This window comes from Amblyomma americanum, chromosome 8, assembly GCF_052857255.1.
Source record: "Amblyomma americanum isolate KBUSLIRL-KWMA chromosome 8, ASM5285725v1, whole genome shotgun sequence".
NCBI classification, from domain to species: Eukaryota; Metazoa; Arthropoda; class Arachnida; order Ixodida; family Ixodidae; genus Amblyomma; species Amblyomma americanum.
The window spans coordinates 21241341-21268644 of NC_135504.1; the positions used below are offsets into that span (position 1 = coordinate 21241341).

General features: G+C 49.2%; 1 protein-coding gene and 1 pseudogene across 1 annotated transcript; both read left to right on the forward strand.

Moving 5' to 3' along the window:
• Window positions 1–1884: 1884 nt before the first annotated feature.
• Window positions 1885–27304, forward strand: LOC144102210 (protein argonaute-2-like). Its single transcript, XM_077635521.1, has 6 exons — window positions 1885–1986; window positions 7235–7668; window positions 15444–17474; window positions 21763–21990; window positions 25939–26100; window positions 27293–27304. The coding sequence occupies exons 1-6, from the start codon at window positions 1929–1931 to the stop codon at window positions 27302–27304; spliced, it is 2925 nt and encodes a 974-aa protein (XP_077491647.1). The 5' UTR covers window positions 1885–1928.
• On the forward strand, window positions 5108–5250 carry LOC144102888 (U2 spliceosomal RNA; annotated as a pseudogene).

Consider the following 27304-nt stretch of genomic DNA (forward strand, 5'->3'; position numbering starts at 1 on the left):
TCGGCGCCAGGTAACTTCCTGCGCTTTTGTTTACAATTTGTGGGGAGGGGCATAAGCGCGCCTATCCAGTCTAAAGTGATTGGTGATGTCATGAAATGAGATCAATCCGTCCCTCGTGAAATTCGGGTCGGAGGGCGCGCTCACTGCCCGAATGCGATTGCCCATCCTCTTCGATGACATCCTTGCCAACTCTCTCGGCGAAGGAATGGGACAAGCTCTTGGCCAGTTCAAGAAAAGAACTCAGCTGGCCATCATCACGCGAGCTCAAGAGGCCGCGCCCCCGACTGGAGGCCACACTGCCTCGCACCAGCCCCAACTAATCAATTCCATTCTGTGGCAATAAAGGTGTAACCACCACCCTAATGTAGCAAAACGCTACGGTGATACCAGCGCTTCTATTTTCGAACGGGCGCCGGTTTGAAAGCGGATTGTTCCACCGAGAAGCGAGACAATTACATCGCCGTTTCCTTTCTTCAAAACCAATTTTTCGTAGACCAGCGCTGCGGCACCAGGTCTCAGCGCTTTGCGAACTACACCACATTCGATCAGAAGCGCTCATGAAGAGTGTGGCGGCAGCACAACGCTGCAGTAACGGAGTTCCATTATCATCTAGCGTTCCTGACATCAAAAAAAAGGAAGAAAACGTTGTTTGGTTTGCTTTGAGGGGTTCAACGTCCCAAAACAACTCAGACCATGAGAGACGCCGTAGTGAAGGGCTCCGGAAATTTCGACCACCTGGGGTTATTTAGCGTGCTCTGACATCGCACAGTACACGGGCATCTAGAATTTCGCCTCCATTGAAATTCGACCGCCGCGGCCGGGATCGAACCCGCGTCTGTCGGGTCAGCAGCCGAGCGCCGCAACCGCTGGGCCACCGCGGCGGCTAAACGTTGTCACGTGGCGCTTCCTTGATGCTGGCGTTGCTGTGGTAGGCAGCAGTGTTCTACCCAGCGTGGCCTCTTTCCCGAACACGAGGTACCGACAAGCGTTTAAGCTAAATATTTAAACTACACTTGCCGTTCGCGCTCATCAAGCGAAACGTGGCGACTGCATTGCCATTCTACTCGGCGCTCTGCCTGAATTCGATAGCCAGCATTAAACACAGGTTGAAGTCAAACGTGGCCGTCGTATAGGGGGGTACTGCAGTAACTTCGAACACACAGGGTTCTTTAAATAATTTCGCGTATACATCGAAACGGCGCCGTCGCTCTTAGACTTTGTTCCCACGTCCTCTGGCTAAGGCACCTAACGCCTAACCACGCTAGCACGTGGGAATAAAATGAATTAAACGGATGCATTAATAAATATATAGAGGCATAGGTAAAAGCCAGAAATGTTGACAATTCGCTACACTTTTTTATTCGCCGCTTTCTGGTAGCTCAGTCATGTGGATGGATCTCTGAGCTGAAACCACGGACTTGCACAAAATGGGAAATGAATGCTAACAGCGCTCGTAACTTTTTCTCACTTTGTACGCCCGTGACCTTGGTATGCGCCTATGTATATTCCGAACTAGACCCTCTCGGCAAAGTAGCTTCTAGGACTACTTGGGTTTCGAAGCGGAGTCCCCCTCCACTTGTCTTCGAGTTCCACAGCGCGCGTGTTCGAGACGCGCCGGGACTTTGCGTTCCCATAAGGTGAAGGGGTAACGCGGTATCGTACGACGATTCCCTTTGATTCCATACAGTTTTTTTTATTTATGCGTTCTTGGAGGCAGAAGCGCCGGCACGCGCATGACGTCTCCAAGAGCAGCCAATGACGACGGAACACGTGCAGCTCGTGCCGTCGCATATGAGCCAATCGCGGAGCGGAAAAAGTCACTATAAAAGAGTAACAACGCCGCCTTTTTGCCTTTCTCCAGTGGCACCGCAGGCTGTGAAGACGTCCGTTCCGGTGACTGCCATTTGTGTTTGTGGCCCGCTATCTAAATGGGGAAAGGAAAGCGCAAAGACAAGAAGAAAAACGACTCAGCTGCTGGACCTCCAGGTGCGTAGCGAATTTCCTTTTGGTTCTGTGGCCTCCGCCGTTGTCGTTTGGGCGCTCGATCCCTTTGTTCATCTGGCGTCATCACATGGTGGTCGCTTTAGGCCTAACCTCGTGGGCTATGATGATTGTGTTCTAAAGCATTAAATTTTTGCGAGAAGGCTGAACGAAATTCACGAGCTTCGTTACCCGTTTGTTTTCGCTATTATGCACCATCGTTTATATGTGAGCGTGAGTGAACGTGACTTTAGAGAAAAAAAATACCTGGTTTGGTTGAGCCGAAGCGACCTCGAGAGCCTTTATATCGCGTTAAGGTTGATTCACGTGCAAGCGACTGAGCGAATATAGCGATCGAGCAGCGCGTTGCAGCGAAAAATTTAGATATTTTTGGAACCTCTTCACTCTGGCCGCTTCCCCCGCCGCGATGGCTCGAAACGGCTTTGTGCGCAGTGGCGGCAGAAATCAATAGCGTTTCCGCTTGCATGTGAAGTAGCGTTTGGATTGCGTACGTCGCAAAAGCTTCGGGTTCGCGCGGCCCTTTGCGCGTCTCCGGTCCTCGTGGTTCTTAGTCTCGCCATATGCAACGCCGGCAATGGGCGCGATGACCTCGTGCTGTGAAGACTCTTGCCTTGCTTTGTCCGAACAAAGCGCGCATGCTTAGTCAAATGGCAAAGCCTTCAGCTTGCTCAAGCTAAAACCTGCGTTGTGGACAATGCACTATTTCGATATCATTAATATTAGTATCTCTTGTTAAGACCACCGTTTTGCATTGATGCTGCAGTCTAGGGAATATATGACCTAGCGGTAGCATTGCTACACGACAGAATGGGTTCGCAGTGAACAAAATTACTAACATCCAGGGATGCTACCAACGTCACTCCTAACAGATTACGTGAAATACCTGACCGAAGCTCATAACCCAATACAAAGGATCGCGTCGCTTCGCATCACGTCGTTTTTTTTTTTTTTGATAGAACAAATAAAAGGGGGTCCAGCCAAGTCGCGCATTTGTGACCGGCGGCGCGTTCCTGCCGAGAATGCCTTGCCGAACGTTCGCCTTGCGCATGCGCACTGTGCGTCTCGCCGCACCTCGATCACGCGCTTCTGCACGCGTCGCCCGTGCGCCTGTGTGTTCCGGCCATGCTGATGACCTGACACGGAGCAGGTGCTGTGGAACGCTCTTCCGCTTGGTCAGTGCCTTGATCCACGGCACGTTTCCGAGCGCTGCCGTCTGGTTTTAGTCCGTTCTTGGTGCATAGCAACACCTCCGCAGCTCCGCACCCTAATCCCCTAAGCGCATTTACGATTTCTTTATGGTTTATTTGGGTTTAACGTCCCAAAGCGACTTAGGCTATGAGAGCGGCCGTAGTGAAGGGCTCCGGAAATTTCGACTACATTGGAGTTCTTTAACATGCCCCAACATCGCACAGAACACGAGCCTTTTGAATTTCGCCTCCATCGAAACTCGACCGCCGCGGCCGGGATCGAACCCGCGTCTTTCGGGTATCGCTTTTGATCGTCCTTAATCTGTTTCCACTGCATTTTTGCTTGGGCTATCCGGATTACCCGCCGCGGTGGCTCAGTGATTAGGGCGCTCGGCTGCTGATCCGGAGTACCAGGGTTCGAACCCGACAGCGGCGGCCGCGTTTCGATGGAGGCGAAACGCAAAGGTGCCCGTGCGCTGTACGATATCGGTGCACGTTAAAGATGCCCAGGTGGCCGAAATTATTCCGGAGCCCTCCACTGCGCTCCTCATTTTTTTTTCCTTTCTGCTCCCAGTCCTTCTATCTCTTCCCTTACGGCGTGTTTGAGGTGTGGGCCGCGATATGCGAGACAGTTACTGCGTCTTGTTTTCCTCAAAAACCAATTTTCAACTTTCAGCAAAGGTGGCCGCGTTTCGATGGAGGCGAAACACAAAGGTGCCCGTGCGCTGTACGATATCGGTGCACGTTAAAGATGCCCAGGTGGCCGAAATTATTCCGGAGCCCTCCACTGCGCTCCTCATTTTTTTTCCTTTCTGCTCCCAGTCCTTCTATCTCTTCCCTTACGGCGTGTTTGAGGTGTGGGCCGCGATATGCGAGACAGTTACTGCGTCTTGTTTTCCTCAAAAACCAATTTTCAACTTTCAGCAAAGGTGGCCGCGTTTCGATGGAGGCGAAACACAAAGGTGCCCGTGCGCTGTACGATATCGGTGCACGTTAAAGATGCCCAGGTGGCCGAAATTATTCCGGAGCCCTCCACTGCGCTCCTCATTTTTTTTTCCTTTCTGCTCCCAGTCCTTCTATCCCTTCCCTTACGGCGTGTTTGAGGTGTGGGCCACGATATGCGAGACAGTTACTGCGTCTTGTTTTCCTCAAAAACCAATTTTCAACTTTCAGCAAAGGTCTGTCTTTCCCCGGATTGTGGTCGCTGTTTATCGTGACTGCGCGTCTCTTGTTTCTAGGTAAGAGTGCGCACTCTATGGGCCTCTCGGGTGAAGTCAAGCCGGCTTAACAGCTTGGCGTCCCGCTGTGTGGTGCGATGAGTGGCAGGGTTTTGTTGTTGTGGTTGCGACTTAGGGAAGAATGAAAAGCAACCCGCCCACCAGCTCAAGCTGATCCACAATCGCTACCACGGGCAGACAGTAGTAGAGTTAAACGAGATATGAGAGGAAAGATTGGAAGAAAGGACTCGCAACAGCCGCCTCATCAGAATTGACGAAAATGGTTTAGCAACAGGTACCTCCCGTGACAAGGAGCCGTCGCCACATGTGCGAGAGCCCCTACATCGCAGCTCAGTACGGATAGGCAGCCACCGCATCGTCCCCTTCCCGTGAAGCGAAGACTTTTCTACTACCCTCCGCACCTTCTTCGCCGTGTACGCGAGTTTGACCTCCAACCGAGGAGAAACCACATGACACCTATGACGTCACGCAGCCGCCACTGTCGCGTTAATTGTGATCATTGGCATTGGCGTTGAAGATGTTCGGGAGTCCGTCGATTTCGAGGAAAGTCAGGGATTGGGGGAAACGTTTCACACAACCAGCATGTGTTGACATCCTCCGTGACAGCAAGCGTTGCCCGCGGTACGAAAGGTGCATTCTTTACGCCCGATATATAAATGAAAAAAAAATTGAGACCCCATTATAGTTGTCCGGACCCGTGGAGTATCTGTTACGGGTCCAAGTTGGACTTATTTTTAGAAATGTGGCGGGGAGTTTGAAGGATGCTTCTTTCCCGCCACCGGTTGGCCCGGTATTGCACTACCTCCGGGATCGGCCTTGTCTTTAGCGCGTCTTTACTGTCCTGTCTTTCTGTCCCATCTTTCAACTCTCCTACTATCTGCACGTGGTAGCGATTGTGGCTCGGCTAGAGCCAGTGAGCAGGCCTGTGCACTTTCCTTTCTTTATTCCTGGCAGTAAGAGACAGACAGACGACCCATTACGACAGACGGTAAATCGGAATTTGAGCGCAGCTCTTCGCAAGCCGCTTGCTACCGCTTGGCAAGTTCCTGTTACGTTGCTAGCGACCCTCCGGCATCGTCCCGTAGCAGCCGCCTTCCGGCTGTCCATTCCTCTCGCCGTGTCAGGTGGCGCTTCGCTCTGCTGCTACCTGCCAACACGTCACCTGTCACACTCCGTAACACGCCACCTGTCAAGCAGCATATGTTACACCGACTACGACGCGGAACGCAGGAACAGGCTTCCCTTTAAAAGTAGGGAAACTAAAGAAGTCACTGCAGTTGAACACGAAGCGAAAAGCTTCACCACGTTTGGTAAAGCATTCATCGCATAGGCCGGAGAATGGCCTCCAATGACCTTCATCCCAAGCACGTTAGCCATGTATGACCGTACGTGGTACAGTTATGGCGTGGAACTCTTGACCTCTGCCCTTAACCCATGACCTTTCGTTGACCTCTGATCTTTGACCTTTGACATTAGGTGACATTTGGGTTCACCTTTGACCCTAAATACATTTGATGGGGGTGTAAGACCATGAGATACTACGTCTAAGCCACGTGGTCGTGTGGGTACGTACTGTAGAACGGCGGTCCAAGCAGGCGCTGCCATGGACGAGCCACAGGCGCTTAGCAAGCGTCCTTGCTTTTCGCTGAATTCCAGGGTTAGCGAAGTTAAATTTAAAATTGTTTTTTTGTTGTTCTCAAGTATACAACTAGACGGAAAGCGTGCGCGTGTGTCGAAAATATATTGAATGCGCGGTAGGACATTTGTTGCTTCTTCGTTGCTGTGGGAGGAAGGCCGATCACGTTTGTGTGAAAATTAAGACCCTGTGCGACAGCTAGGGCCTCGCACTCAGTTCTTCAGTGCAAAGGCTTTACGACGCTGTTTGGGGGCGCTGCGTGTTTAGTCGTGTGTAGTCACGGAGCATGCCATTGTCGGCTTGCACATCTGTCTTAGTTGGGACGGCTATTGTGACGTATGCTCTTGCCCACAGTATACTGAATTTTCGGTCCCTGACCATGTTAGATATGTTAGCTGAAGTCAGCTGACCACATTCACATGGTCAGTAAACCGAAGATTCATTCTGCTGACCTGACCAGACGGCATTCCGTCAAATCCTCGACTAGGTACTCTATACCATCTGTGTTTTACCGTTGAGCAGACAAGGGAAGGGACAAGTGGTGCTCGTTATGAGATACATGACGGAGGCCAACAGTGACAGAACCAAGAAGCATAAGGGATGTTTTTTTTTAATAATATGTGGTGTTCATCCGTGGGCGCTTAATTCGGCAAAAACTTGTTAAAGAGTCCGGGTCCTTGGAGTACGCCTTCATCGCAGAGGACAGCTTTGAAGGCACCTTTAAAGTTCTTGAAGGACTCAGGACTGAGTGCAAGATTGTGAACAATCAGTGTGTACCCTGTGTACCCTGCAAGTAACGGCCGACGGACACGTGGAAAAGTGATCATATCCCTTTGTTCTCTCCCTTTTCTCTCTCTTCCTCCGTTCCCCTTCCCACGTGTAGGGTAGCATACCGGGTGTTGCCTAGTTAACCTCCCTGCCTTTCCGTCTTTCTCTCTCTCTCTCTCTTTGTGACGTTACACCCCCATGAAAAGAAAACGAAACTTTTTAAAGATAATTGATTATAAAGCAGAAGGAAACCAACCACATGCCGCCGATGGGATCCGAAACCCACGACGGCTGTCCAGTCTTCTGCTTTCGGCGGTGTATATATGCGTGTCGTAACCATCGCTATCATCGCAAACGCAGCAGATATATCATGCCGACGTTAAATGGGTATTTTCGGCTCGCAGCGGTGCCTTCGGCCAGCGGTGGCAATCAAGCCACCGCTCCTGCTCCGTCGCCAGCCGGTGACGCCGCTCCTGCTCCGTCGCCCGCTGGTCCGTCGCGGGTTTCTTTCGCGCAAGCACTGCAGCAGGGCGCCGCGGCCAGCCCGCAGCCGCGCGCTATCAGCCGCGGCCCGACCCCTGCCGTGGAGCCCAGAGCTCAGCCCACTGCTCAGCCCAGCGCCTCCCGTCCCAGCTACGGGGCCGCCGCCGCCGCGGGTTCCGCCAACGTAGCTGCCAGCAGCCTGCGGCCTGCATCCGCAGCAGCCGCTGTGAGTGGCAGTCAGCCGGCAGCAGCTGCCCTACCACCGTCGCCACCATGCACGCCGCCCGTTGCGGTGACAGAGCAGACCCCTGAAGCTTGCGACCAGGCGACTCCAGGCGACGATGTCAGGATCAAGGTGCGTACTGTTTGCCCAAAAGGGCTTTATCTTAAGCCATGCCATGTAGCTCGTGTAAGCTCGTTATAACGAAGCTGAAAGTTCTTTCCCGGCTGTTGCTTCGTTATATGCAGTGTTGACCGAGCTTCGTAGGGGAATCGTAATTCCTTCATTATATCCATTATTTCGTTATAAACCATGCTGTGCAGCTTGTTATGCCAGCGGTCCTTATACAGTTGGACCTTTTTAAAACGGTTGAACCTCTTTACCACGAAGTTGAAAGTTTCGGGCGATGATTTCTATGTAAGCGTAGCTTCATTATAGCCCCTGTTGGCTGAGCTTCCACGTGCAATCATAATTTGTTCGTTATATCAGTTGTTTCGTTATAAACCGCTTTGTTACAATGGGGTTTAACTTTTAGCTTCAAGGCAAGAGGAAACATCACCTTTCCAAAACATCGACTTGCACAGACGGTACGAGAACCAAACCCCGTATAATACAACTCATGAACGAAGCAGCATGTTCCTCTCGAAAGAGGCCCTCCAGCCAAAGGCGTCGAGTGGTTCTCATGACTTCATGGTTAGTCAATCCCGTTGGACCTGCGTGACATCACAGGGAGTGGCATATGAAAGGAGATGAACCACCGTTTAATCAGATCGAGGGCGGCGTCCGGAGTTCTGTGGGTAGCAAGCATCGTGGAAGTGATTGACGTAAGGACGCTCTGGAAGTGAAACATCAGATTTAGCTTCTGACAAAGTCAAGATAAAGAACAACGTTTGAGAACCGCAATGGGTTCCTTGGTCAACAATGAGATAGACAAGGCGAGTGGGCGAAATTTAAAACGAAAGTTTGTGACGTAACGACCATATCTAGATGAGTGGTTCAAACCCGACCGCGGCGGCTGCGTTTCGATGGAAGCGAAGCGCTGAGGCGCCCGCGTGCTGTGCGATGTCTGTGTATGTTAAAGATCCCCAGGTGATTGAAATTATTTCGGAGTCCTCCACTACAGCACCTCTTTCTTCGTTTCCTCTTTCACACCCTCCGTTTTCCCTTCCCTTATGGCGTGTTTCATGTGTCTGCCAATATGTGAGAAAGATACAGCGCCATTTCCTTTTCCCGAAAATCAATTTTCAATGTTCACAGTTTCTTCTGTGAGGTTCAGGGCCTCAGTCGTCGCCTGGATAAAGGGTGGCTCAAGGAATTGGTGCGTTGTCAGGTTTAGCCTTTGGGTTCAGTACTTACGCACCAGCGGCCGAGTGTTGTGTTGCCAGCGTGTGAAATTCTTTTTAAAGCGGAAGCTTTACTGGCCACAGGTTGCGCAGTTTCGCATGATTCCTGGAGAGACGTGCTGCGCATGCACGAGGAGCAGTGACGACACACGGCGCATTTCTCTCTCTCTCTCTCGATCCCTACTCACTACTGCGCATGTGCCACTAGTAGCACCAAGCCACAGGTGTTCAGCCGCAGCGCACCGCCGCACATTTCCTTAAAATCCAACTTTAAATTTAGTTTCCTCTTTCCCTCCCTCCTTTATCCCTTCCTTCACGGCGCGGTTCGGGTGTCCACCGAGATGTGAGACGGTTACTGTGCCATTTCCTTTCCTCAAAAACCAAACAAGTGTTCCGATGGCGTTCATAGAGTTCATTGGCGTTGACAACTTTGCAAAGACCGTTCATTTTCACCAAAGAAAATGTGCACTAACGGCTCCGTGGGTCCGTGGAGAACTCAATCTCGCTTTTCGCTTTGTATATCCTGGATTAGCGGAGCTAATCGAACCCGCCGCGGTGGCTAATTAGTAAGGGCGCTCGGCTACTGGTCCGGAGTTCCCGGGTTCGAACCCGACCGCGGCGACTGCGTTTTTATGGAGGCTAAACGCAAAAGCGCCCGTGTGTTGTGCGAAGTCAGTGCACGTTAAAGATGATAGCCTTAGTTGCTTATACGCCGTACAACTCAATACAACGCACTACAATACAATGCTCCGTACCAGATTTTTTTATATAGCGCAGTACGTGTGAATTCATAATAAATATTTCCATGATTACTAGATCCCAAAACTCATCACGCGGATGAAAATTTTCATTCTTGATATCAAACCATTCATGGCTTAAACCTTGGCTGTATTAAATGATTTGTGCCGGAATTCTGACCCACTGAGGTGGCTCAGTGGTTAGGGCGCTCGCCTACTAATCCGGGGTTCCCGGGTTTGAACCCGTCCGCGGCGGCTGCCTTTTTATGGAGACAATACGCTAAGTAATAATAAAAATGGGCTTTGGGGGAAAGTAAATGCGCAGCATCAGTCTCATATATCGATGAACACCTGAACCGCGCCGTAAGGGAAGGGATAAACGAGGGAGTGAAAGAAGAAAGGAAGAGAGAGATGCCGTAGTGGAGGGCTCCGGAATAATTTCGGCCACCTGGGAATCTTTAACGTGCACTGACATCGCACATAACACGGGCGCCTTCGCGTTTTGCCTTCATAAAAACACAGCCGCCGCGGTCGGATTCGTACCCGGGAACTTCGGATCAGTAGCCGAGCGCGCTAACCACTTAGCCCCTCGGCGGGTAAACGCTAAGGCGCCCGTGTGCTGTGCAATGTCAGTGCACGTTAAAGATCCCCAGGTGGTCGAAGGAAGGAAGGAAAACGTTTATTGAGCTCTAGAGAGTCGGTGAGCAATTTGGCGGAGTCAGGTGTGTCGTCCGTCTTCTTAGCAATGGTCGTCTGCCCCTAGTCCAGGGCTCCGCTGGATGCCTCTGCCAGCTGTGCTCGCCGGATTAGCCCAAGTTGGACGTCCTGACGGTCGCTGGAGAGCATTCCTTCCCTTTGCTCCGCACTCGGGTTTGGTATTTTTGGTGCCACCTCTATTTTCTGGCAGGCCCACGTTATGTGATAGAGCTTGGGTGTTTCATGGCACCATGGGCATTTGTCTGTGTATTTTGTGGGTTGTATTTTGTTGAGTGTATTTAGATTCGGGTATGAGCCCGTCTGTAGCAGCCTCCAGGCGACGGCGTCTTCACTGGAGAGAGATTTGTGTGGTGGGGGTACCGTTTCCTGCAGCCCTTGTAGTGGTTTAAGATTGCCGAGTAATCTCTAGGGACAGGTTCGGCTTCCTCGAGGTCGCTTCTCGGGGGAGCTTGGTAAAAAGCGTACCCTCGAGCTAACCTGTCGACCGCTTGGTTGCCTTCCACTCCCGCGTGTCCTGGCGTCCATACTTTTGTATGTTTTATTGGTTCTTTTGTGCTTTGTTTGGGTAGGTCCCCAGAGCGGAGTATGCGGAGCGCTCTGTGACCTATTCTGCCTAACATGATGTTTCGGCATGCCGATTGAGAGTCGGTTAGTATTGTTAAGGATCGCTTAGTCCGGTAGCCCTCCGCTGCCGCTAGAGTGACGGCCACTTCTTCAGCCTCGACTACCTTGCAGTCCCGTAGCGACGCGCTGATGATTTCCCGCATGTCCGAGTTTATCACAGCCGCTACCGCGTTGGGGTTGTTTTGTCCCGTCCTTTTGGGGTATGTGGCTGCGTCCACATACACCGTTGTTGTCTGGCGGGCTAGTGATTTTTGAATGTACTCGGCTCTCGCCTTTCTGCGTTCTTCGTGTAGGTTGGGGTCCATGTTCTTGGGAATGGGGGTCACTCTAATTGTGCCCCGTATGCCGTCTGGGATAGCCGCGGTTCGCTGGATTTCTTGTATTTGTTCGTTGCATCCCAACTTCTGTAGAGGCTCCCTGCCAGACGGAGTCTGCTGTAGTCTCTGCAACTGTGCGACGTGTTGTGCCTCTCTCAGTTCTTCAAAGTTGTTAAGAAGTCCAAGTGCTAAAAGCTTCTCTGTGGATGTGCATTGCGGTAGATGGAGTGCTGTTTTGTATGCTTTGCGTATAATCGCATCAATCTGTTGGATTTCGCTTTTGATTGGGTTGTAATATGGAAGACTGTAGGTGACTCGGCTGATCACCAGGCTCCTGACCAGATTTGGCGTGTCTTCTTCTCGCATCCCCGAGCGTTTATGGGAGACGCGCGTGATAATGCGGGCAACTTGTAGGGTGGAAGCATTGAGTAGAGCAAGTGCATGTGTACACCGTTGGTTTGATTGTATCCACATGCCCAAGATTCTTATGCGTGTTTTCTCCGGTATGGGTTTTCCCTCTGGGTAGACGTTGAGCCTAAGCTCGTCGTTGTTCGGGACTGTGCGGTTTTGTTTCCCTCTCCAGACTCTAAACAGTTCTGATTTTTCGGTGGAGCGTGCTAGCCCTATCGCGTTTACGTAGTTCTCTACGCAGGTCGCTGCTTCCTATAGTATTTCTTCCTTTTCTTTTAGTGAGCCCGTATTTGTCCAGATGGTGATGTCGTCGGCATACATGGCATGGTGTATTCCTCCGACTTCCTTAAGTTGTTTTGCAAGGCTGATCATTACAACGTTAAAAAGCGTAGGTGAGATGACCGAGCCCTGGGGAGTTCCCTTGTTAGGGGTGTGGAACTTCTTCGACCGGAGTTCTCCCACCCCTATCGTCGCTGTTCTATCTGAGAGGAAAGCTTTGACGTAACCGAAGACCCTCCTGCCGCAGTTCAGGTCGTCCAGGCCTGTCAGGATGGCTTCGTGGCTTACGTTGTGAAAAGCTCCTTTGATATCCAGTGTCATTATTACGTTCTCTCCGTCCCTAAGGACGTTACTTAGAACTCTTTCTTTGATTTGTAGAAGTACGTCTTGGGTCGACAGCTTCGCCCTGAATCCGAACATACGGTTGGGATAGAGTTCGTGATCCTCCATGTATTGCTGTAGCCTTAATGTTACCACTCTCTCGTACAGCTTGTCGAGGCACGATGTGAGGGAGATGGGTCTTAAGTTTTCCATCTGTAGCTTTTTACCCGGCTCTGGAATCATAACCACCTCTGCATGCTTCCAATCCTCGGGAACGGTCTCCGCTGCCCAGTGCTTGTTGAGGAAATCGGTTAATTCTGCGACTAGCTCGTCACTGAGGTTGCGGATGAGTGCGTTGTTGATTTTGTCCGCACCCGCTGCCGTATTCCTGGTTGTGGTCCGAATTGCTGCATAGACTTCTTCTCGTATGATGGGTCTATCTAGATTTGGATTTTCTTTCCCCCGATAATCTCTTGCATAGGTTATCGGGTTTGTGTCCCCGAAGCACTTGATGCGCACTTTGTCCAGGAGTTTGTCATCGGTTCCTTCAAACTGGTGGATTAATCGGTATATTGCTTTATTGTTTTCTCCTTTGGTTTTGGTCGGATAGATGAGCGCTTTCAGGATATGCCATGTCCTAGCTGTGCTCAGAGTTCCGTTGAGGGAGTCACTGAATTGGTGCCAGTTCGTTTTCGCCAACTGTACTGCGTACTCCTCTGCTTTCGTTATAACTTCTGCTATTTTAAGTTTGAGCTTCCTGTTGTGTTTCTGTTTCTTCCACCTCTTAATTAGAGCACGTCTGGCTTCCCATAGCCTAACGAGCCTGGCGTCTACTCCACTAGGGAACCTCTCTTCCTTTCTTCTTTCAGTACCTCGTTTATCCCTTCTCTTACGGCGCGGCTAAGGTGTCCAACAGTATAAGAGACAAATACGGTGCCATTTCATTTCCCCCAAAACCGATTATTATTATTATTATTATTATTATGGGGCCAATCCGCAACATTTTTTTTGGGGGGGGGGTGGAGGAAGAAATTGGCGCAGTACCTGTCTCTCATATCGGCGGACACCCGTACCCCGCCGTAAGGAAGGGATAAAGGAGAGACTGAAAGAAGAAAGGAAGAAAGAGGTGCCGTAGTGGAGGGTTCCGGAATGATTTCGACCACCTGAGGATCTTTAATGTCCACTGACATCGAACAGCACATGGGCGCCTTAGCGTTTCGGCTCCATCGAAACGCAGCCTCAGCGGTCGGGTTCGAACCTGGGAACACCGGATCAGTGGCCGAGCACACTAACCACCGAGCCACCGCGGTGAGTGTATTGTCTTTTTTATTCACGCAGTAAATGCGCTTTTACTCCAAGCGAAATAGTGCACCGTCGAGCCCAAACATCCACTGTGGAAAACTGATGTTTCCTTGGGCTGCAGCTGTTGATTCTTATAAATTACGCGTCTGCACATTCTCAATTCACAGAAAAATTCGTGTGAATGTTGTTCACCTTTCGCTGTTAATGGGCAGCGGCGACGTCTTTTTAGGCCTCCACGAATGCCGAAATTTCCACGGTAGTCCCTTGTGCCGAGCTTCGCCGCCGGGCGTCGGTTTGTTTCAGCACGAATAATTAAATTTTTCCAATTTTGTCGCCCCAATCGGGACGATTTCTGCGGGCGACCTTGCACGTGTGACGTCACCAGCTGCATGCCGTTCGATATTTGCTTGGAGTTTGCGCAAGAAGAAAATGAAGACCTTTGTTTTTGGTCATTTCACACAAACAGTGGTCTGTCGCTTACAGTCTCCAGTTCAGTCAGTCAACGCGCCGAACGTTTTTGTGACAGTATGCATGACGACAAGCTTCTGTCTTGACATCATTCTTTGGGAGAAACCCAGTTTTAGTTTCGGCTTTCTTTGCTTTTGCTGGTTTAAAGGGCTTCTACTCAGTATTTTGAAAAACGTTTTTAAAGGCACACAGAATTGACTTCCAAGAAATGTTATGCGAATAGGAACACAATACCACGTCTAAAACATTCAAACTCGCCCACAGTTGCCCTTTGAGTGGTTCAGAAACCTTGGAGGAAATACTTGAGCTCTTGCGCTATCATGGGCTCGGTTCCCTGAATAAATAAATTAAGGCACAGAAAGAACTAGTACTTACTGTCTCGCTTTTGATGTACACCACAACCACGCAGTCCGTTTCCTTGATTTTGCAATCGACCCGATTGTCCCTGTCATATGTGCTCAAGATAGAACAAGGCTTTGAAATACCTTCCGAGGAAAGTACAGGGTAGATCAAAAGTTCCCAGGCCATAGGGTCTGCTTTTGAGCTGTATAATCAGGCAGACATGACACACCCAAAGACTAAAAATATCCGCAGAGGGCGGAAGAGGTATCGTTCTATACTCTGCGAACCTTGATAGCTTTAATCGCACCTTAAATGCCACGATATACCGATGAAGGAAGCAAGCCCTGTGGCCCCGGAACTTTTCACCAACCGTGTAGATAACCTCGCTGAAGTACTACGAGCTTTCGTCATAAACACCTTAACCATATATTCCTACATTGAGCACAGAACCCACAATCCCGAGTGAAGGTTGGCGAGCTCTTTCCAGCGACTTTTTCACGCCCGCGCATTTCTCCGCCTCGCGCTCCTGCGTATTTTTGTTGAGATGTGTCTGTCGGTTAGATTCAGAAGTATGGCAGCTATTGTGGCCGCTGCCAATAATAAGTGTCGTTTCGGCGGTTCAGGAAGCCCTCCCCCCCCCCCCCATTACCGGGAAAATTCCCGAACGCGTCTGCAACCGGCTGTGGGGCCGAGTGGGTAGGGCTGGCTGAAGAGCGCCGACCTGTGAGCATGAAAAGAGTGATGAAAGGAGATAGAAAGGCTAGAAGACGCTGAAATTTAGATATTAACTGCAGATAACTTCGCTTGCACAAAACATTTAAAACATTCTCAGGAGAGGATATTAATGTTCAAGCGCCGTCCTTTAATAGGCTCGCTACAACACACGGGGTGCAGGAGGCTTTCCCCGTTAAGACTACCTGAACCGGTCCTCCACTATAGTGTAGATCTAAGACCATTCGGCCAAACTTGTGTGACGCTCAACACACGAAACAGTGCGTGCATACTTACTTCTTCATGCCCTGCTCTAATTACCACCAATCACGGCGCAGGAGCTCGAGCGAACCCTGCCCTCTCACTTCCCGCGGCGGCCCGCCCACGGCCAGCTGGGCCGGACCATACAACTCCTTGCCAACCACTTCAGCATTGAGATACCGACCGGCAGCGTCTACCACTACGACGTCGACATCTCATCGGAGACTGCCCAGGAGACCAAGGTTCCTGAGCAGAAAAAGTACCGATGCCTCAGTACAAAGATCAACAGGATAGTCATTGAGCTCCTAGTAAAGATGTACCGGCAAGACTTGGCCAACTGCATCCCGGCTTTCGATGGCCGCAAGAACCTGTACACGCGCCGCCAGCTCAACTTCCGCGAGCGGACATTCACAGTCGACCTCGAGGAAGACCAGAGAAGCCAGAAGTTTATCATCAAGATCCAGTATGCAGCCACCGTGAACCTGGATGCCCTGCATGGCGTCTTCCAAAAGCGCGTGCAAACTGTGCCCCAGGAAGTCCTCCAGGCCATCGACATCGTCTTGAGGCACAGCCCCTCGATCAACCTTGCGCCGGTTGGACGCTCGTTTTTCAGACCGCCGGGACCCAACGAGCACAATGACCTCGGAGGAGGCCGGGAGGTGTGGTTTGGCTACTACACGAGTGTTCGACCCGCCCAATGGAAGCCCATGCTTAACGTCGACATGTCAGCAACAGCATTCTACGAGTCGCTTCCACTAGTAGACTTCATGTGCAGGTTCTTCGACAGCCGGCGTGTGTTGACACCCGCGGACTTACGGTCATTGCGCGACAACCAGTACGTGCGGCTGAATAGGGAGCTCAAAGGACTCCGCGTAAAAGTGACGCACCTTCCGTACCCGCGCAAGTACAAAGTGGTCAAGATCACGAGGGAAGCTGCGAAGGACATCTATTTTGAATCAGAAGGTAGTCAGATCTCCGTCGCTGACTACTTCCAGAGCCGCTACAGGCGCTTGTCTTACCCGAACTTCCCTTGCGTGCAGAGTGGCAGCCCGACGCATCCGGTCTACATTCCTCTGGAGGTGTGCGAGCTGGCCGAAGGCCAGCACTGTCGGAAGAAACTCGACGAGAGTCAGACCGCCGAGATGATCAAGCGCACGGCCAAGCCGCCAGCCAAGCGCTTCCTGGAGATTCGTCAGTCTGTGCGCGACATGGTCAGCACCTCGGAGAAGTACCTGCGAGAGTTCGGCGTCAAGATCAACTCCGAACCCACTCAGGTTGTGGGCAGAGTGCTCGACCCGCCAACTCTGGTTTTTGAGAACAACACCATGTGCAAGCCACGCGACGGTACGTGGGATCTCCGAGGGCAGCGTTTCCACAAGGCGATGTCCATGACACAGTGGATTGTTCTCAACGTGAGCCGCTTCACGCACAAAGACTGCCTGGACAACTTCATCAAGATGCTGATCCGCATCGGCCAAGAACTGGGCATGCGCATTGCGCAGCCGCTTGCGGTCATCACGTTCGACACAAACCGCCAGCCCATGAGGACCGTTCTCACGGAGCAGCGCCAGCAGTACCCGAAGTTGGAGATGGTTGTGGCTGTGATAACAAAAACCACAAACTACGCTGAGATCAAGCAGGTGGCAGAGACTGAGCTCTCCCTGCGCACACAATGCATCTTGGACAACAACGTGGTCCAAAAGTGTAACGCAGCGCTCATCCAAAACCTGTGCCAAAAGATCAACGCCAAGATGGGCGGCATCAACAATAGTCTCCTGATGCAGGAGAAGCCAAAGCTATTACATAGTCCCGTGATCGTCATCGGAGCAGACGTGTCGCACCCATCGCCTGGAGACAAGGTGAGGCCATCCATCGCCGCGTGCGTCGGAAGCCTAGACCCTGTACCGTCCAAGTTTCACGCCACCATTCGGGTACAGATTGAAGACTCCAAGGCTAAGGCGCGAGTGGAAATTATCAAGGACCTGAAGGACATGGTCAAGGAATTGCTACTGGTTTTCTACCGCACCACCAGGTACAAGCCCCAGCGGATCGTCTTCTACAGAGACGGAGTGAGCGAGGGGCAGTTCTTGGAAGTCCGTAACCATGAGGTAAGCAAGTGCGCCTACTACAATACTGTGCCCACTAAACGCTCATCTTGTTAAGACAGCTATACCGCATTCAATGCCGCTAGCGTCATTGGATAACCTTTTGTCTTATGACAAGCGGACTTGCTGTGCATATACGTAACGGCACCGAATAGATCTCCACAGCGCTATAATTTCAGGACATTCGGGACATTCATTTCTGGAGACGTCTTCTCGGTGTTAGTTGACGTCAGCTTGATCGTTTTTCTTCAAAAGGTGGTAGACATCCAAGACTGAGGCTTGTGGTTGGGTTTTGTGCGTGCCCGCTCCGTGTGTCACCCGTTTTACGCTCGGGCGATATTAACGGCTGTGCAGTTGACCGTCCGTTGAACTGAACGACAGTTAGAGGTGCTATACCAGTGCCACAAGGTCATGTTTAATGTCATTAATTACTTAGTGATCAAGTTTTAACGCCATCGGAACAGTGTCACGCACTCGTATTGAATGGCATTAGACAGACTAACTGCCGTTTGCGACCTACTGAGTTCGCCACAACTCATTCGCCCGAGCAGTGTATACTCTTGTCCCCATTCCGCATGCAGAAAGATATGCAACTTTTTTTGTGAGAAGTTACTATCCTGTGGATAATGGTTTATTCATAAAGAGCACCATTTTTACCAGCAATTCCGAAGTACTGTTAGCCTGTGAGCTAGCTGGCACGCGAGTTCTACTTTTGCATGTTGTCAAGCAAGAACAGTGGCATTTTCTACAAATTTATTTTTATATTATATTTGAATGACATTCTGAGATACTGGCTCATTGACACTATTTATTTTCAGGTGATTTTTTTTACTCCCTTGAAGGTGTTATCATCACCGTGAATTTATTTATTTAGTCATATATTTATTTATTTATTTATTGATTTATTTATTTATTTATTTATTCATTTACAGATACCTTACAGTCCTGTGGAGAGGCATTGTGTGTGTGTGAGGGGGGGGGGGGGTCAAATACTGAAATTTGTACAACATAGCTTAGAAATAAAAAAATCATATAGTAAATGTACAGCAAAACACAAAAAAACAGGTGAGTTCAGATAAGATATCGCAATTCACAAAGAGGGATAAAAGTGAAAAAAACTCTGTGTCATGGAACAAAAACAGGGGAAATTCACAAAGAGGGATACAAAAGCAAAAGAAAACATATCAGGCATAAATGAGCAAAGCTGCGCATCGACAGAACCAAAGAGGCAACAGTCTCAAAGCTGCTGAAAACAAATTTATACGACCCGTGAGTATATAAATGACGTGCTAAGCGTTATCAACGAAGTGCTTGAGTAGATGTTTGCGAAAGGTTACATGATTGGCCTGCTGGGCGATGCAGTCCGGAAGATCGTTCCAGAGACGGTTGGCACGCGGGAGTGACGTGAAGTGGAAAGCATGTGTGTTGCCGTAAATGCGGCACAGCTGAGTTATTATGTAATCTATGTTATAAGTAGGAGGGAGGTTGCAGATGTTCTGGCGGTCAATCAGTGGCATGGACGTATTTGTGAAAGATAGATAGTAGTAGTAGCAGAAAACATTTATTTCAAAAAGGTAGGATATAGATAAAAGGGCAATATCGCGACGAATTTGCAACGGATGGAGCGAAAGTTCGGTCTTTAATTGGGGTTACACTGGATAACTGCAGTTTTGCGAAATGAGAGGACAAGCCCCATTGTGAACAGCTTCCAACTTGTCTATTAGATGTTTCCGATGAGGTGACCAGATGGATGAAGCGTACTCTAGCTGCGGTGTTACAAAAGTAATGTAGGCTTGTTCACGCATGTCAGGGGTAGTGCATTGCAGGTTACGGCGAAGGAAAACTAGTGACCGGGAAGAATTAGCGATAGTGGTGGTTGTGTGTTTAGCTCAAGAAAGGTTTGGTGAAATATGGATGCCTAGATGCTTATACTGCGTAGTCCGAGCCAATGTATCGTTATTAGTGAGGTAGGGAAAATGCGACTGATTTTCGACTAAAAGTAATTATCTTACACTTAGAAATGTTTAAAGTCATTAGACACGTTTTACACAAGTCGTTTTTGCAATCGAGGTCACTTTGAAGTTCAAGGTGGCCATTAGTAAATTTTATTGGTGAATAAATAATGCAGTCGTCAGCAAATATGCGCAATAAGATGAGATTGTTGCTGGCAGGTTATTAATGTAAATTAAGAATAGTAATGGACCGAGAAGGCTTCCTAGTGCCGCACCCGATGTAACATCGGTAACAGGAAATTAATAATTGTTAATAGCGGGGAACTGCTGGCGATTAGAAAGAAGACTACGGACCCATGACAGAGTTAAAGAATTTACTTTGAGAGCACAAAGCTTAGATATTTGTCGGCAATGTTCTACCCGATAAAATGCTTTGGCAAAGTCCAAAAAGGTGCAAGTCGTCAGTTTCCGTGCGAGTGTTGGTTAGTACTTTTGAAAACCGGTACAACCTTTCCTATTTTCCAACCGGTGGAAACCTCACCTGTAGATATTGACTGCTTAAAGTTATGAAGGAAGATGATGCTGGAGACAGAAATGGTATTTCTTTAGTATTGTCAATTAATTTCATCAAGACCAGAAGGGGATGTAAGGATTATCTTCTTGGTGAAAATATATGCGAAAAACGAGTTAAAAGCTTTAGGACATTCCGCATCGAAGTAGGGGGCGCTGTGAATATCATGTGTTGATATATCATTACTGACACTGTTCGGACGTATTGCTTTGAAGGGCTTGCTTTTATTGTTCTTAAGTAGCGCAGGAAGGCCTTTTGAAAAAATATATATTTTTTTCGACACAAAGGCCAAAACTACACAGCTTTAGGAAGGTTTTATATTTACCCCGCGGGCAGGGCGAACATTCGTGCTTTGCATTTTTTTACAACCGTTTTTTGTTATTTCTCATGTGTCGATGCTTTCTTGTAAAGCAAAGCTTAGATTTATGATTTGATAGCGTGACAAGCGGGACACGTTTGGCTACAAGTTAGGCGAGCTTGTCTCTAAATTGAACCCGCGGTTGTCTAATACTGACCTATATTGAAAAGAGGGCGTCAGAATATTATCAGAAAACATTTGAATTTCGTCATTGATTGGATTGTAATCACCTCTGTTATAGTTGCGAATCTGTAATATCAATAAATCTGCCAATAATTTGTAATGTCGTTAAATCTGGACGCGTTGCGCCAGCTCCGAAAATAATGGCATAGGCAAACTTAAGGCTACAAACATCTGCAGTTATTTCTAGTGCGCGTGTGGCACGGGTAATAAAAGGCAGCGCCACCTGCTGTTGACATCTCAGCTCAGTAGAGATGCGCAGTTGGACCAGTTTACTGACCCGCTGCATCGGCCGAGTCGACGGCATTTCCGGCTGCCACATCTTGCTATCCTGGCTATATATACAACTAAATAACTTCCATTATAGTCAGATACAACTTAAGAACCAAGCAACTTTTCCCCCCGAATGGACTTTCTTGCAGCCAATGGCGTAGACAAATTCTCATGAACATGCTCGGGTAACCAAGGAGGGAGTGGCAGATGAAATGGGTTTGTCTCCCCCCTCACAAGGGAGACTATTGCCACTATTGTCATTGTCGCGGCGCTCGCCGCATTGTCAACCTTGCAGGTTCGTAAGAATAAGCCGACTCCATTGGCTGGAAGAGGGGGGGGGTCCTTTTACGGAGAAAAGCGTCTTCATTCTTGAGTTGTATCCCACTGTATTCGAATTAGAGTAGCCAGGAAAAAAAAACACCGCTAAGTGGCACCAGGAAAACAGCGGCTGAGCGGTGAAGCCGGGCGTTCCTCTACTGAATTTTCTTGGCTCTGTGTGGTTGTTCACCGACGGCATACTCAAACGCCACGCTTGCACAGAAACTTTAGTTGAGTGAAGTCAAATAGTAAGTCAATGCCTAGAGTTATGTATATAAACCGATCATGTGATCCAGAATGTAGACCGCGTGAACTCATTTTAGCGGAGTGTGCCCGAGTAACTGCAGCTGACTGCTGTTCATTTCGGCGTTGGTTGGAAAAGCTGCACTTCCGTTGAGCTGAACAGTTGCTGAAACTGCTCGTTTAACCAGATTACAACCGATAATAGCATTTCTAAAAAAACGCTGCTCTTCACCATAGAGCTTTTCCCAAACGACAATTATATAAGATATGAGAGCAGGGTTCGTGAAGGTCTAAAGCGTTTTGTTTACATTCTGTACCAAGTATATATCGTGATTCGTCGAATGGCCTTTAATCCCTGACCAAGTTTTTCTTTGTTTCCGCTCTCGAATCTCTCAGGTGAGCGCCATCCGGCTGGCGTGTGCGGAAATGTGTCCCACCGAGACCTACGAGCCACCACTGACGTTCATCGTGGTCCAGAAGCGGCACCACACGAGGTTCATGCCCGCCAACGACCGCGACGGCGTGGGCAAGTGTCGCAACGTCCCACCAGGCACGACCGTAGACTCGGTGGTCACGCACCCGCTGGACTTCGACTTCTTCCTCTGCAGCCACTTCGGCATCCAGGTAGGCAACCTCTTCTCCGCTCTTGTGGCTATTGTCAGTGGGAGCAAATGGTCTGCGGTGTCTTCGTTTATGAATTTGGGGATGAAATAGTCCGGGCGCCGGCGTCGCCACAGTTGCGTCGCGTTGTTAGTGCGCTACAAACACCGCGAGCGCCTGCGGTGGAGGGCTTCCACAGCTTGAGAAAACGGAAGCATGGCCTCCGAGATCGCCTGCCCGCAAGAGCGTGACGGAAGCTTTCCACTTCACGTTGAGGCCACCAGGAGCGCTGTGAGTGACTGTGACGTCATCGTTCGACCTTGAGGAAGCGGTATCCGAAGTTGCGCACGGGGGGCCTCTATGGCCAGTGCGGAATGATGCTGTCACGTGGATGTGGTCATTAGTTTTTCTTTTCGGGGTGGCGTCTACTGAGACAAAGAATGCATAGGCTTGGGTGAAAAGAGAAGCGCATGATGTTCGGCTAGGCCTGGTTGCTCGTACGTTAAAGTGTAACGCGGCTTTGAAGTCTCAAAAAACGGCCAAAAATATATTTTTTTTAAATAGTCGCGTCGGCTTGTATGCCTCGTCTTTTAAGCTGTCCCGAAGTCGGGACAGCGACATAGATGACGATGACCGACCAATGCGCTAATGACAGCCAGCCAGTAAATATTAGTTATTAACGGTATTTATCGGCGCGAGGGCATCTAAGGCCAAATAAAGAGAGGAACACGTTGTGCATGCAGCATTAAGAGCAAGGCGAGCACGTGCTGTGCTCATAGGCACTGCCAGTTTTTGTATATTGCGTTTAAACACTCTCCTTCCCACGTAATGAGTGCTAATAAAATAAGTGTATTCAAACCGCACACACCACCCCACATCACATCGCACCACAAGCAGGACCACACCGCACCACCACATACCACGATGCGAAGCGACCCTGCCCGACATGGCACTCGGAACCTGGGCACATGAATAACTTTACTCCTGTGCGCTCCCGCAGGGCACCAGCCGGCCGGCCCACTACTATATCGTGTGGGATGACTCCAAGTTCAGCGCGGACGACCTGCAGAAGCTCAGCTTCTACCTGTGCCACACATACTCCCGGTGTGCAAGGAGCGTGAGCATCCCGGCCCCTGTGTACTACGCGCACCTGGCCGCCTTCCGCGCAAAACAGCACATCGCCAGCAAGCTGGAGACGTCAGGCGCGGTCAGCCAGTCGTCTGAGGGCGGCGGGGACGCAGTGCTGACCACTGCCCAATACGTGGAGGCCGTCAAGGTGCTGCAGGAACTGCAGGCCTCCATGTACTTCGTCTAATGGAGGAGGTTGTCCGCTGGCCCTGCATTCCGGGTACGGTGAGCCTTTAGGCGTACCACTGACGTCATACCCAACAGTTCTGGAGAAAGCCTCTTCCAACGGGAAAGCGTTTAAGGGCCTTTGCAGGGAGGGTGTTACATGCGGTATAGGGAGGGTATTATGAGCGGATTGTTCCTCATATATTGTAAGATTCTACTACAACGATCAATATATCCCCAACCTCCCGCCTGCAGGCTTGCATTTTGTGCTATTAACGTTTTTGCTACAGTCCAAAGTGTTCCTCATTGGTTTTCTATTACAGTCTTAACTGCTCGATGCGAGTGATGGAAACAGTATAAAAGGAAGGTTCTTCCAGATATCGGAAGAATGGACTTTGAATATTTCAATACCAGAATCTTAGTTTCCCAAATTTCATTTTTTTGTCCAAGAATGTTGGACATGTGCGCAACACGTAGAGGACAAGATATACGCGACACGAAGTGGACATTTTCTCCCGTTACTCTTGACGTATAGCAACAATTCTTAACGCGTTTTGTCGGAGTGAGAGACGACTTAACTGTGAAGTGCTGCTCCGCTCACATTCAGGACTGCTGCTTCGAATTCCTCCACGAGGAAAAAAATTAGTCGGTTTTGAATTCTTTTTGTGTTACCTAAACAAGAAGTTTACCACCAGACGAAATTAAAAACGAGAGAATTTTGATCCAAATTCTATGATCGAAATTTAAAGTGTTTCACTTTGGTTCATTGTAAGCTACACGTACATCACACAGGCGCAACTGAACAGGGACATTAACACACAGCGCCTGCCCTGTGTTGTGTGGCTTTCACGTGTTTGTTTAATTGCGCTTAGTTCATCTGTGCATCTTTAATGAGCGCAGAACCAAAATTTTGCGTATGCTTTTTTTTTGTCTTCTCCTAACAAAAAGTTATTGACCACTGTCCGGCGATATTTTCTCTTTTCTGGCTGCCTGCGTCCCGACTTGCTATACTCATATATGCTGTATGTATTGAAGGCAGAGAAGAACCTGAAATAAATTTAACCGGATTTCTGCTGCTTGAGAGCATATCGTAGCTGCACAAAAATGCGATCCAACTTTAAAAAACCGCAGCCTTCGCGACGTTCAACTGCATAGCCGTCAGATAGTTGTCAAGCCCCGCGGGTGTCCCTTTGCGACAGAGAGAGGGAGAAGCCCTTTAATTTAAACCAGAGATTTTAGCTCGCATGCTACACTCTAAACAAAAATATACGCCCATATGGGAGTAAGGAAGAGAGTAAGCTGCCTTCTAGCGCATAGGACAGCTTACTTCCCTTTCCTACTCCCTTTTTACTCCTTTCTGTTTAGAGCATACTCTGCGTGGGAAAGGGAATTGGGGCGATAATGTCTCAAGGAGAGAAGCCCAGAAAATGTCTTTAAAGAAGTAAAACAATAAAATACAATAAATATGAACAAGGCATAAATGGGCAGTTAGTTTGGACTGAGGTGCATGGACAAGTAACGCTACAAGATATTAAATGGGGATGCGCAGTATGTCCCACGAAGGGGCTGACAGTGTTCACTGCCTGAATAGAGCATAATGGTGAGAGTTCAATTCATAGCGGTGATTTGTTTGCTATTTGCCTATTTAGATGACATTGGCCTTTTCGAGCGGAAGCATGGATCTCGGAGTCCGTTCTGTGAGATTGCTGAATGTGCCACTTGTCACTGTTTTTAAGCATTCTCTATAGATACCTAGTGTGATCAACATAGAGATCAAAAACCGTTCTTTGCGATCGGAAACAATCGCAAACAATCGGAGACGATGAAATAAGGGGTTTATTTTCTTGGAAGAAATGCCTAATCAGTGTATTTCAATTGCTGCTCCGCGAGCCTGGTATGAGCAGTTATTAATCGGTGGTGATCGTTGTAAGAGGTTAGAGCTGGCTTTGATTCAAATTCGACGGAACAATTTCGAGGTTAGCGTGAGTCAGCCACGCCGCCACTAATTGCACCTTTTGTTTTCTTGCAGGCCCCCAAGGCGAAGGATTTCCTTGGTTATGTTGTTTCATGGGCTGTCCGAAAAGTGCGGGTGCCAACATTGTTGTTTGTTGTTTATGTGCCTTGAAATTTATAATTTGCAATAAAAAAAATTGGACAATAAAGTTGGCCATTACATGAGGTTTCCTTGTTTTGCAGTCACTGGCGCTTGCATTGGCCATGCGTTGGCCGAAGCCAGTCTGTTCTGCTACAACACATGCTGAAAAAGTGATCGGGTTTCGAGACGTAGCTAAACCGAGTAGACGTGTGAAAGCATGTGCTTAGCTTGGTTGGCTCATGGTTTTGCTTTCCTGGATGGGTTGGTTTTTGGCCTCGGACGCCGAGGCGTGCGGACGTATCTTGCGTGCGCTCCCCGGTTTTTCGATGTTCCTGGCGGATTTATGCTTGTGCTCAAGCCAACTTCGATTACAATCATCAGCGGAAGTCGCCAGGATCACCTGGATACCAAAATTGCGGCTAGTCGATCTAATTTTCGGCTATTTCTCGACTTCGACGCGTCGTCCCGGCGGCTGCCTTCGACCTGGCGTCGACTTCGACCACTGCCCGCCGGCCAACCGCCGGTGCGCCTCGCCGCCGACCCCTGGGGCTTAGCATGGCCGGATATTTTCGGCGAAAATGCAGGTTGTTGTTCAAGGGGAGGATATTTCTCCGGAAGAATTTCCCGAAAAGGTCGGTTGGTTCACGATCAACACAAACCAGCAACGCGACAGCCAAGATGGCGGCCGCGAGGGAGAAGGCCAAGGTGTCGGCTCGGACCGAGGAAGGAGACAAGATGGCGGCCACGTGAGCACCAAATCAATCAAGATGGCGGGGAGGAAGTTGGCTCTGCGTTCTTATAGAGGAAAAACGCTGAGGCGCCCGTGTGTTGTGCGATGTCAGTGCACGTTAAAGATCCCCAGGTGGTCGAAATTATTCCGGAGCCATCCACTACGGCAACTTCCTCTTCCTTTCTTCTTTCACTCCCTCATTTATCCCTTCCTTTAGAGCGCGGTTCAGGTGTCTAACGATATATGAGACAGATACTGAGCCATTTCCTTTCCCCAAAAACCAATTATTATTATTATTACTTTGATTATTATTTTGGTGTGAACTTATAGCACATTTCGTTTACTGGTCCACCGCCACATTACATTTACCTAAGAGCATTTATTCGTTCATCTGCATTGCGACGTAAGTATGTTCACCCTGGCAGTTTGTGTAACATATTGAGCACTTGCTTTGATGTTCTTCCTGGTTGTTTACTTTCCCATCTGTTCTTAAAAATTAAACATTAGCCAGTTTGTTTTGGTTGCAGTTTATTTGGTTTCGTGGATGTTGCAGTTTTTTGCGGAACAGCCAACGGTATCCATTATTTTTGATGAAGTCAGGCCTATAATATTTGGCTGGGATCATTTTTTTTTCGAAGGATAAGCGTGAAAGTTTCTTTGCCCGTTCCTCGCGGTGGGCCGACTCCCAATATTTCCAGTCGACAAGATTCCAGCACTGATGGGAGTCTCCGTAAACAGCGCTGGTTAAAGGTGTTCCTAATGCGAACTGTTGCGAGTGTATTACACGGCATGTGTCGTTGAGGTTCAGGGTGCGTGTACTGGGTGGGAATTGACTGATACATTTCCATATTCATCTCGTCGGCTTCCTTGTAACGGTTATTTGTAGCCGGAAAACATGTAATATGAATCATTAATGTAGGCACATTACGGGGCCGTATAGTAATTGCCTGCGCTCCCAGCGTTAGAATCGTCTAGGGTAGTTCGGCTGCCTTGCTCTCTAGCGTAAAGCCTCTATTCTTGCATGCAGGGGATGGTGCTTGGAGCAATTACAGAAACTGGTGCATATTCAATGCGGTTGTTTTTGCAGTAAAACAGGCTTTGCTGCGAACAACGTTTCATCACAGTGAATGAGCTAGGCTATTTCTAGTGGGCTGTCTTGACCGAAGGTTGTCTGAAATAAATCCCTGTGAAAATCTCGGCGTGTGCAGTGTGGTGGTTAA

Bases quoted from the DNA above. Each gene is read 5' to 3' on its own strand.
- LOC144102210 (XM_077635521.1), top strand. From the start codon at position 1,929: ATGGGGAAAGGAAAGCGCAAAGACAAGAAGAAAAACGACTCAGCTGCT. The intron at 1,987-7,234 runs GTGCGTAGCGAA...TTCGGCTCGCAG, and splicing joins CTCAGCTGCTGGACCTCCAG to CGGTGCCTTCGGCCAGCGGT. The intron at 17,475-21,762 runs GTAAGCAAGTGC...CGAATCTCTCAG, and splicing joins TGGAAGTCCGTAACCATGAG to GTGAGCGCCATCCGGCTGGC.